Here is a 12,703-nt window from a genome sequence, read left to right on the forward strand (position 1 = left end):
CTACACAGTTCAGTTTAAATAAACCACCATACCTTTTCCTGGTTCCTGTCACGGCTATAGTTCCATTTATCTTTAAGCAACAAGTTACTCGTGACTCGAACAAGTATTTATATTCTAGTCTTGTGTCGCTACCACCGAGAATAGATTCTAGCTAATACAAGTAACAAGCCAGACATCACTAAGAAAAAACTCATTTGCAATAATATTTTATTCAAGTTTATTCTAATTGTCCCTTTTCCTAAAGCCTGTACGACATTTCCATTAGCCGTAATATCTGTGTGAGGTTGGCTGAAGTACTCAAAATTCTCAAATAAATTTCTCATCGTAACATGAAGTGTAGCTCCGTTATCTACAAACAACCTTCACGATCTTCACTGCATTCAGTCATATTCAGTAATACCATCATATTGGTGCTTCTACTACCGTTCACTCTATCTTGCTTATTATTCGGACAATCTTTCCTATAGTGACCAACCATTTTACATACATGGCATCTGAACTTAGTAACTTTTTATTCCATGGTGTCTGTTCCTTCGCTTGTTCATTAAACTTTGTACTTGTCTTTGTGAGAAGTGCTTCACTAGACATGCCCTCTTTGCTTCCTGTCATTGCTCTTTTATGTGTACAAAGTTGGCTGGTAATATTATCGACGGTTATATCTTTCTTCGACATCAACATCCAACTCGACTTAAAAGAAAAATACTTCTCTGGCAAAGTTTCTAAAATCTTGCAGATTAAAAGAAGTCCTGGTAATTGCTTACATTCTTCAGCTTTTAATAATTTTCGATTTAGTTTATGACACAAATTTTTCAGTTAAGAAATATGCGTTGACATGTCATCGAAAGTGTCCTTTTGAAGTTTAAAGAAATCCATACGTGCTAATTCATATAACTTATCTTCGTTTACACCATCATAATATTATAATCTATGAAGTTCATACCATATTTTCTTTAACACAGCCCATCTTTAGAGCTTAGACTGCGGAATGTGTTGCACCATTCTATTTCTTGACATAGTTATAGAAAGTTAAAAAGTGAAATATCAAATCAATATCGAATATTTATTTGAAACTTTGATAGGTTAACCTAACACTATTAAACTATTTAACATTAACCAAAGAAAATGTAAATACTACGCAATAAGAGGCGGGACTGACATAAGTAAAAATTCAAATTTAGTTTCGTATGAAACGTACAGTGATTTGACATAAGTCTGAAATAGTAATTAAAATATTAAGGCGACGAAGTAGAATCCGGCTAAGTTTGACAGCGAACAGTTGCTTAAAACCTTAGACTATGGATCCTAACTGTATCTACGCTTAAAACGTATAGTGTGTTATGTGTTAAATTATTAATCAAAATAAGCTTTTCATTAAACTACCTAGAAAAATGTTGATAATCTCTGAATTGTCATTTTTACAGTGACATTTCTTTGTTTACATATTTTTTGATATGGAATTATATTTCCGACATAAATAAAAATTATTGGAACGAAGTTCCTTACGGCAGGCTTGGAGGGGATAGGGATTTTGCTGCGCGACCGAACTGAAAAAAATGTGATAGTAAAACCGTAAGAAAAAATCCGTGGAAAAAAGTGCGTGGAAAAGTGCGTGGAATAAAACCGTTAAATGAGACGTGCGCAGGCGCGACAATCGCATACACAAGCGAGTAGTGTATAATACCTTTCTCTTTCTCCCTCTTTTTGTCGATTCTACCTTAGCCGAAGGAACTTCGTTCCTACCTGGTGTCCACTGTCCCACGACACCACATCATTTTTTTAGTTATTCTCGTTTTGTTCTTTGGTTTTGTTTATTGCTAGAATAGTTCTTTAGACTTTAGAGTTAATAATAATTATATTCTTTGAGTTCTAAGTTTGGCGTGCTGCTATATTGTTATAATAAAAGATATTCCATAATGTCAAACATCAATTATTGCACAGCTAAATCCGACAAAGAAACAATAGTTATCAAATCAAATTGGACAGTTCCTAACTTTGTGGAGTACTTGAAAAATCCCCCTAGGAGGCAACTTCGAAAAACAGTTGATCCAGAATTTCTGTTAAGAATGCAAATAGTAGGATACAACTATAGTACCATTGAAATTTATTTTTTGTCACTGAGTACCGTAGTTATGAAAGCAATTCTTAATTTGGGATTAAAGTCAGGTGCAATGAGACAAATTGCCTCGACGGTTTTTTACACAGTTCAAGAGAATAAATGGCAGTATTTAAATACTTTATTTAGTCATGATTTTATACAAACCCCTCTTAACTGCACTGCTTGGGGTAGATCAAATTGTGTTGACATACCATTAAGGAATGGGAACTTATATCTCGAGTTTCAATTCGAGGTCACTCATGACATAAAAGATGGCCGAGCTTGCGTCCCTGAATCACAATTGGCTGATGATTTCGGAAGTATCTTAAATGATGATACGTTTTCTGATGTACTGATGAAATCTGTTGATGGTACTGAATATAAAGTGCATAAGGTTATATTGGCAAGTAGAAGTTTGGTGTTCAAGGCACATTTCCATCAAGATACAACTAAATCTATTACAAATATAGAATCACCTTTTGAGGCTGATGTATTGTTGGAAGTGTTGAAATTTATTTACAGTGATAAAGCACCTGGAGTTAATGATATACCTGAAAAGTTATTAGTTGCGGCTGAATTTTACCAACTTAGCGGACTTAAAAAACTATGTGAAGATGTTTTACACAAAAATCTTACTGTTAAAAATGTTATAAAAACTATAGAATTAGCAGATCTATATTCTGCTAAGACATTGAAACAATCTTGTTTAGAATTTATTAAATATAGTCAATCCGAATTATTGATTACCAAAACAGAGGCATGGTCTAACATTAAGTCTATAGATTTGATAAAATCAATTTATGAATATATATTGGCTGATGAAGTTAATGTTGAAAAAGTTAAGAGTGTGGAGTCAACATCAGAATCGTTCGACATCAGTCTCTGAGACACATTCGACATCATCAACTACATTATTATTATGATTTGCACTAACAAGTTATAATATGTTCTTATAATTAAAAATACATAGAGGACATAATTGTAAAACTTAAGATATTTACCTCTATCCCCATATCAGCAGGTGCAGCTCAGTCTTACAGTAATAATAATAATAAAATTAGTATAAAAACTTATTCTAATGAACAAATACTGTATTTTTACTGAAAGTGCCAATCACATAGAAGAATAATTTTATATTACTAATGTTATAAATGTATAGGGATATTATAATATAAAGAATAGGTATATGTAATCTATATTCCATTGTTTGGTCAATTGAATATGATACTACATTAGTGCTATTTAACTTTAGTGACGTCTAACAGTCTAATATAGGTTAGTCAGGGGCATGCATATCATATGGGCAATTAGGTGCCTACATCGTTATGAACCTAAATAAATATTGTGTTAAAATTAATTTAGTTTAATTTGGTTCCATTATTTTATAACCAAACTTCTATTGAACCCCCACTCATAAATTTTCCTAGATACCTGCCTAAGCAATCTCCAGGCTCAACTACGACTAGTTAGATCTACGGTGCCTTCATTGCTAGAAAACCAATTCACACCCCTGAGGTAAATAGATATAGTACAAGTATGTTTTAAAGATCAAATTGTCAAATTACAGATAACATATTCAAATGAACAAAGTTTTTATATATTTTATAAACAACTCACATTAAATACTTAGAAACTTATGGCTTCTCATAATATTTCTGTCTCTTCATTGAGTTTTCCTTTCAATCAGTTACTATACTGTGTGTTTACAAACGAAGCTTTTCATAGGAAACATGTTTAAATTATACTATATCACAATAGTACAGGAGAAAGTTTGTTTGGATAAAAGGCATTTATTTTCTCAAAATTGATTCCTTTAGAATTCTTTTTGATGTCTTTGAATTTCTTATACTACTAGATACTACTACCGCTTCGGAAACAAATGGCGCTCTGAGAGAGAAGAAGCGGCGCAAGAAACTCTCCCAGCATTCTTTTTTTTGCGCTCTTTTCAATAAAAATATACAGTATTGTACAGTCATTTCTATCGCTATAAAATAATCACAATCTTGTCCCAGGCTGTCCGATCATTTAGATATTCAGCAGTGGAGTAATAGGATTTACGACAGAGCCATTTTTTTATAAAACATTTAAATTTATTTATAGATAATGCCTGAACTGTGGCTGGGACTTTATTGTAGAAGTGTATACATTTACCCTTAAAGCTATTATGAATCTTATGAAGCCTACTAGAATTAGTTACCTACAAGCAATCCCTTATTTCTAGTGTTATAATAGTGAAAATCACTATAAAGAGCAAAAAGGTGACGATTTTTGTGAACATATATTAAATTTTCATAAATGTACTGACAATGAACAGTCATAATATTTATTTCTTTAAATTTTTCTTTGAGAGACTGTCTATAACCAAGCTGATATATAGCACGAACAGCTCTCTTTTGCAGTGCAAGCACTATATCAATGTCAGCAGCATGACCCCATAGTAATATACCATAGGATGTATGTGTATGTATGTTAGTTACTCTTTCACACAAAACCTACAGAACGGATTTGGCTGAAACTTTGAATGCATATAGATTATACCCTGAATAAACACATAGGCTTAGAATTATTGAAGCACAAACACAAGAAAATAACAAAGACCAGTAAGGGAAGCCAAGTCGTGTGATTAAAACACTAGAAATAAAGACACTCTAACGCTTAACACTTAAGTCACCAACCAAAGCTAAGCATCCGAGGTTCTCGGGGGGGCAGAGAACGAATTTGGGATAATTTTTTAAATCCAAGATAGCCGCTGCGCAAAATTATGATTTCAACAATATGGATATCGTATCCGAGGTGCTCGAGGGCGCAGAGAACGAATTTGGGAACAATGAAATCCAATTGAAAAAGGGTAGGTATGTTCATGTTAACTTATACGTGGGTAACACTGAAAATGTTTAGAACTGGCCAGTTAGGAACATTGCTAATGAAAACTTTTTTTGAATTTAATTTTAGAACTTTTTGGTAATTTTATGTAGTATATTGCATTCATTTGTCATTTGTTTTTCTGAATTGGCTGCAAATCTCAAACTATTGTTACACGTGAAAATGAACCTAAAGCGAGAAAATTTTCGGTCAATGATTTATTATGACTTTCGTTGTGGGCTTACTCAACAACAAAGATATGGTAGGCTGCGATTAGCATTACTTAATGAAGCCCCATCTCGTGCCACTATTAACAATTGGTTTAATGAGTTTAAGCGTGGACGTAGCAATCTCAGTGATGATCCGCGTGAGAGACGTCCTTTAACAGCGACTACTGAAGATAACATCAGTGCTGTGCGACGCATGATAGAGGAAGATAAGAGAGTGACCTATCAACAGATACGGGCAAGCTTAGGCATGGGTATGAGTCAAGTTCAAAAAATATTACACGAACATTTAGGCGTCAGAAAGCTTTGTACCATATGGATTCCCCATACTATATTTATAATATAATATAATATTGACACATTTTTACACAAATTATCTTGCCCCAAGTTAAGCATATATAGCCTGTGTTATGGGTTACAAGACAATGATATGTTTAATACAATATACTTACTTAAACATACATATATTCATATAAACATACATAAATACGTTTAAACATCCATGACTCGGAAACAAACATCCATATTCATCATATAAATGCTTGCACCTACCGGGATTCGAACCCGGGACCTCTAGCTTAGTAGGTAGGATCGCTAACCACTCGGCTATACAGGTCGTCATATACTATAACCGACCGCGACGACCAGAAACACCTTCGCATGGACTGGTGTCGCCAAATGTTAGATAAGTTCAACGGCGGTGACTCAAATGATGTATTTGATCATTCATCGTGACAGGTGATGAAAGCTGGATATATTGCTACGAACCCGAAACCAAAAGACAATCAGCTCAGTGGGTGTTTCCTTACGAGGATCGGCCAACTAAGGTAAAGAACGGAAGACGTCAAGGAAAAAAGATGACTGCCTCATTCTTTGGTCGGAAAGGTCATTTCGCGACAGTTGTGCTAAAATATGGAAGGACAGTTACTGCAGACTGGTATGACTATCGCTGTTTGCCTGTTGTCTTGGAAAAAATTCGACAGCTGCGCCGTCGAAGCAGGATCCTCCTTCACCACGACAATGCTTCAGCGCACTCCGCAAAACGGACTGTTGAATATTTGACTATAGCGGGTGTCGAGATAGTGAGACATCTGCCATACAGTCCTGACCTGACGCTCTGCGACTTTTATTTATTCCCAAGAACTTAAGATAACATTCGCTTTACTAGCCCTGAAGATGCGGTGAAAGCGTACGACAATGCCATAGAAGAGACCCCTAAGAAAGAATGGGCCCACTGCTTTTCTCAGTGGTTCCATCGAATGCAACGATGTGTAGAGAGGAACGGAGATTACTTCGAAAAACAATAAAAGTATTGGCAACTTTCTAAATTAAGCAATTTTTCATTTTTAAACATTTTCAGTGTAACCTATGTATTAAGTTCAAATATTACTATTTTTTTCTTTATTATTATATATTTTTTCTTATTAAATTTTTGCTAATTAATAAATATAAAAAAAAATGCAATAAATACGCGCGAAATATAAAACATCGAAACGAAAGAGCAGTGTGACGTCAAAGTCCCGATAAACATAATCACTGGTATGATTCCTAGATATTATTTTAGATGGTTAGCGATATACATTTTATGTTGGTTTTTTATTAGTAAAATATGATCTGTATAATGATTATTTACAATGACTGAAAGTGGATTTGTGTACGCGCTTTTTTTGAAGGTACTCCTGTCTAATCGTCCCGGGAACACCGCACTAGGAAGCTCATTTCACAGTTCACAACGCCACACGAATGTGCCATAATCAAACAGCTTTTCCGAACACTCCCCGTGAAAAATGCGGTAGAAAACACACAATGAAGCGACGTCCCTAGGCAACGCCAAGCTTTCTAGCAGTTCACAGAGCTCTCTCAATTCGAGCAGCTCTGCGTTACACGTGGTCAAATTCAAGTTACTGTTTTCACGACTTTGCTCGAAAAGATGTGTCTCTTGGGATTAGAAAAATATTTTATGTAGGGCACTTTTCGAAGTATTTTTGGCACCAGAAAATACTTGTAATTTTTTTCCATTGGTCAATTATTTTATAAATCACAAAATGTAATTAAATTTAGTTCATTTCAGAATTGTTACAAAATTGTTAACACAAGTCAAGTGCTGACCCGGCATCATCATCATTATCATGAAAAACAGGTTCCAGATAAGTAATCACCAACATATTATATAGGTACTAAAACCTTCTCCGAAACACGCTGCATCTAATGGTACAAGAATTATTCCGATCGGTTAATTATTTTTCGCAGTATAACCGAAGGAAAAAACTGGCCATACATTTATTAGTACAATATAGATTGAGATTTACTCTGACGTCATAGAAACATCGCGCAAAACGGCGCATTTGAATAGCCGAAATATATTGCTGGAAAACAATATTTGAAGTGAAACTTCTTTGTCGACGTATGAGAGACAATTTATAGCAATCCGTCACGATTTTCGGTTACGCACTACCTTGTTTTAATCCAAGATCCCCGCCGCGCATATTTATGATTTCAACAATATGGATATCGAATCCGAGCTTCTCGAGGGTGCAGATAACAAATTTCGGATAATTTTTTTTATTACTGTATTGTGACATAAATAATAATAAATTATTCTGAAAGTAGTAAAATAAAAAGACTTATACTAAACTAATAAGAGAAATTATGAATTCAAATTAAAGATTGGTAACAGAAACATAAAAACAGATTCTGAAATTGCAGATACATTTGAAAAGTTTTTTACTGATATACCGGTCTCTACGACAAAATATCTAAATTCCTCACCTATATCTGCAATGAAACTGGTACAGAAAAACGTATCTTTATGTAATACAAACTTTAAATTTTAGCATGTTGATCGCATAGAGATTATTAAAACGTTTAGACTAATTAGCGTTAAGAAAACTAAAGATCTCTGGGGAATCTCTGTTAACGTAGTGAAATCTGTAGTAGAAATTTTAGCCAAAGACTTAGCTTTTATTTTCAATAAGTGTGTAGATTGCGGTATATTTCCAAACCAAATGAAACAGAGCAAGATCACTCCTCTATTTAAGTCGGTAAACAATATGGTTTTACTCAAGGTCTTTCAACCACAGATGCTAGTATCGAGTTAATAAGAAATATTTTGGATGCTTGGGAGGATTCATATGATACGTTAGGAGTGTTTTGTGATTTATCCAAGGCATTCGACTGCGTTCATCATGAAACCTTACTTCAAAAATTTCACCACTATGGTGTTAGGGATGTTTCACTAGATTTAATAAAATCATACTTGTGTAATAGGATTCAAAGAGTAGACGTTAATGGAAAAAGATCAACTGGCTCTATCATATCGATGGGTGTACCGCAGGGCTCAATCTTGGGTCCTTTTTTGTTCCTGGTTTACGTCAATGATTTACCATACCTTATTCAAAATAAACATGATATTATACTGTTTGCTGAAGATACATCTTTGTTATTTAAAATAAAACGCCAGCAAAAAACTTTCTGTCAGGTTGACGACGACATTGCTGAAGTAGTAAATTGGTTTAATGTTAATAACTTACTTTTAAACGAAAGGAAAACAAAATGTGTAAGGTTTACACTTCCAAATATAATATAAACCTATAAAAATTAATAATGAAAAACTTGATGTAGCGACGACATTCCTTGGCATTAGACTTTAAGCTACAATGGGGTGCTCACATAAAAAACTTATGTAATCGACTTAGCTCTGCAGTATTTGCGATAGAAAATCTAAAATCTATAAAATGCGTTCAAGGGATTCATTGAGAGAAAAGTTTAGTGAAATAAATATTATGACAGTACACTGCCAGTACATATACGAGAACCTCCTATACGCCCATAAAAATATTAGCCATTTTAAAAAGAATAGTGATGTACACAGTGTCAATACTCGAAACAAACACAAACTCGCAATTCCATCTACTAGGCTCCGTAAAATTGCTAAATCTTTTAAAGTGGATTGTGTTGTATTTTATAATAAACTCCCAAATGAAATTAAAATGTTACCTATTAAAAAATTTAAATGTATCGTAAAAAATAAATTAACATCTAAGGCTATTATAGTGTCACAATGTTCGTTCCCATACTCCTCCGAAACGGCTTGACCGATTCTCATGAAATTTTGTGAGCATATTGAGTAGGTCTGAGAATCGGCCAACATCTATTTTTCATACCCCTAAATGTTAAGGGTGGTCCAAAATTGTCAAAAAAATATTTATTTTTATTTTTTTGACATTTTTTTTTAATTTGTTTAATTATGAGTCAGCATTAAAAATTCATACAACTTCAAATTTTCACCCATCTACGATCAACAGTTACTTTTGTATCGCGATTTTAATATCGGCAATACAACGTTTGCTGGGTCAGCTAGTAACTTATAAAGTTTTACAGTGAAAAAAGATTTTTTGACTTTGACTATATGTATGCATGTCTATAATAATAAAATAACATTAATTTAATATGGAATTTATTTTTCTTAAGCCTTATCTACCGAATTTCTGTGAAGTTGTAATTAGTAGAAGAATTATATTTTATAAGTTTCTCTTCTCACCTATGTACTCTGGTACAAACACACTATGTTTTGAATTATTGTTTTACCTATAATTTCATGTGTTTGATTTAATCGACTTACAAAAAGTGGAGGTTCTCAATACGTCGGTAGGTATGTTTGTTTTTATGTTTGTTACCTACCTCAGAACTTTCGAATGGGTGAATCGATTTTGATTTTTTTATTTGAAAGCTCCCATCCCCTTGTAATTTGTCCCATTGGTCCCATTGTAATTTGCTCCAGATCTGACAATGACATCCATGAGAAAGCCATAAAAGTCTTAGCTTTAAGTATGTGCGCGAGAAATTTACGAATAACACAATATCGCGCCAACCGATTTCGATGATGCTTTTTATTGCAAAGGATATACTTCAAAGGTAGTTTTGTGAGAGTTTGGTTAGGTTCTGACTATGGGATCCATGACAAAGTAACGGAACTCTTCAATTACTTCACTTCAATTACGTCACCTACCGTAACGTCGTTATGGTCAAGTAATTGTCGTAGTCGAATATGATGATCAATGGAACTCCTAAACGTTTAAAGTAAGGGCGCGATCTAATGCAGAATTTCTAACTGTTTGTTGCACATTGCTGCAATGCAAAATTAGACAAATTATTGGTACTTTAGATTCACTAAAAATAAAAAAATAAATAAAAAAATTAACAAAAAAACAACGGAATTCAAAAACACTATTCCAAAGCAATCTAATATATAAAATTCTCGTGTCATGGTGTTAAACACTGAACTCTTCCGAAACGGCTTGACCGATTCTCATGAAACTTTGGGTGCATATTGGGTAGGTCTGAGAATCGGACAACATCTATTTTTCTTCCACACGATTTTTTTTTAAATTTTTTTGACATTTTTTTTTAAATTTGTTTGATTATGAGTGAGCATTAAAAATACATACAACTTCAAATTTTCACCCATCTACGATCAACAGTTACTTTAGTATCGCGATTTTAATGTCGGCAATACAACGTTTGCTGGGTCAGCTAGTGTACCTATATAATTAAAGATAACTTAGAAGAAAATGAAGGCAAAATGTTTGGTTTACTTGATCATAACCAAGCTTGTGATTATATTTATCAAATAGTTGAATAGAGATTTCACCACAAACTGTTTTTATAAATATACAGTTTACATGAAGCGACTGTTTATTTTGTCAATTCTTTTCAATGAGTATTTTTAATCAGGAACTTATCAGAAGTTTCATTCCTACCTTCTGAGACTTGCACACACATATATCTTTTTTAAATATCACAGCTCCAATGCATTTTAGAAAAAAGACTTTAATGAAAGTAAGTGAATGTCTTATTAAGTTCTGTCTAATAAAATAATTTTCAAGGCTGGCAGCAAATTTAAAAAATCATGCAACTTTGTTCATGAAGTCTTTTGATCGGCATGATACAGCTACAGTGAATTTATGTTTTTCTCGTGTAGTGGTTTCGATTCCCTGTTCAATCAGGCAATTATTTAAAAAACTATGAATACAGTTTAATTTTTTTTATTAAATGAAGTGTTCTTTCAATAAAATGTAAGAACTTCATTAATTATTGTACTTACCCTCCATGTGCCATAGCCTTCGGATATCCTGTATATAAACACAAAAATAGTTCCTATATAATAATATTATAATATAATGCACATCTGCTGCAGTTCATAGCAGACAAAAATTGTAAGCTTTCTAGAATAAGACATACCTACTGAAACAATTCCTTTCCACAGATACAACACAGCATCAAAAGAAATTTAACATTTCGCTGTTTACCAAGATTTATACATTCTGTCCGCAATATCTTTCGTCCTAGTCCAGAATTTGCATCAAATCTAAGGGAGCTTATTTCAATAAATACCAGTTAAGTAGCATTAAATCTCTTTGCTGGTAATATTTTGTTCAATCAGCGGATGAACTGACAGACATCCTCATTCCGTATTCTGTTGTACACAATAAGAATAAGCTAACTCAGAATAAGGGTACTGGAAGGAATGCTTGGATGGGATATTAATATAATGTAGTATTAATATCCCAAGGCGGATTGAAGGCCCCGAGCGTCTTAAAAAAAATTAACGAATCATTAATAAAAAGAGTTTGTTATTATTAAGGGATCTCCCTCACTTTTGGGATTAAACTTACAAATATTATCTGTGCCAAAATTTATGGACCATGTTGCACTCAATCAATCCCCCAGGAGGGTACCGGCTCTAGTAGAGCCGGAGAATCCCTCCCCGAGCATTCGCGCTCGGGCTGCCCCTCGTATTCTGGGGAGGGCCAACCTGATTCCTGCCGCCGAATTCCACCTTCGCACGACACGCCACAAGTTAGGATATCATCCCCACCATCTGTATGTGTGGCGGTCCTTCACAGTGCGGTTTTCAAGGAGCTTTCTTCCACGTACTACGAAGCTGTGGAATGAGCTTCCTTGTGCGGTGTTTCCGGGACGATACGACATGGGTACCTTCAAAAAAAGCGCGTACACCTTCCTTGAAGGCCGGCAACGCTCTTGTGATTCCTCTGGTGTTGCAAGAGAATGTGGGCGGCGGTGGTCACTTAACACCAGGTGACCCGTACGCTCGTTTTTCCTCCTATTCCATAAAAAAAATCCAATGCTCTTACAAACTAAGCCAACGATCCGAGTGGAACATCCGTACCTAAATATTGGTAGTTTTGTTAGGCTCTCTGGTTGTGGCGCCCATATACAGGATCTACTTTACAGATAATAATAACCCTTTACTTGGCAGAGAAAAAAAATCTTTGAATATCAAAATAATTTTCATATGGCGTAATATTTATAACCCAAAGATGCCTAGAAAAATGCAGAAAAAAATTCCGGTGACTCTCATCGTTTTTAAAAAATGTGTCCTGTAAGATACAGTGCCAAGAGTCCTTGATAATATGTTAAGATATCAATGTATCTCTAAAGATACATAGCCAAGTTACCTTTGACCTTATTGTATAATAATTTGGTTAGAAAAATAAGA

The 12,703-nt window shown here is 34.1% G+C and overlaps 1 protein-coding gene across 1 annotated transcript; it reads left to right on the top strand.

Annotated features, from left to right (window-relative positions):
- The first annotated feature begins 1,425 nt into the window (after window positions 1-1,425).
- LOC126971433 (uncharacterized) lies at window positions 1,426-3,452 on the top strand. Its single transcript, XM_050817753.1, has one exon. The coding sequence runs from the start codon at window positions 1,914-1,916 to the stop codon at window positions 2,979-2,981; it is 1,068 nt and encodes a 355-aa protein (XP_050673710.1). The 5' UTR covers window positions 1,426-1,913; the 3' UTR covers window positions 2,982-3,452.
- The last annotated feature ends 9,251 nt before the right edge of the window (window positions 3,453-12,703 follow it).

This window comes from Leptidea sinapis, chromosome 23, assembly GCF_905404315.1.
Source record: "Leptidea sinapis chromosome 23, ilLepSina1.1, whole genome shotgun sequence".
NCBI classification, from domain to species: Eukaryota; Metazoa; Arthropoda; class Insecta; order Lepidoptera; family Pieridae; genus Leptidea; species Leptidea sinapis.

Coding starts and splice junctions, on each gene's coding strand:
- LOC126971433 (XM_050817753.1), top strand. CDS start 1,914: ATGTCAAACATCAATTATTGCACAGCTAAATCCGACAAAGAAACAATA.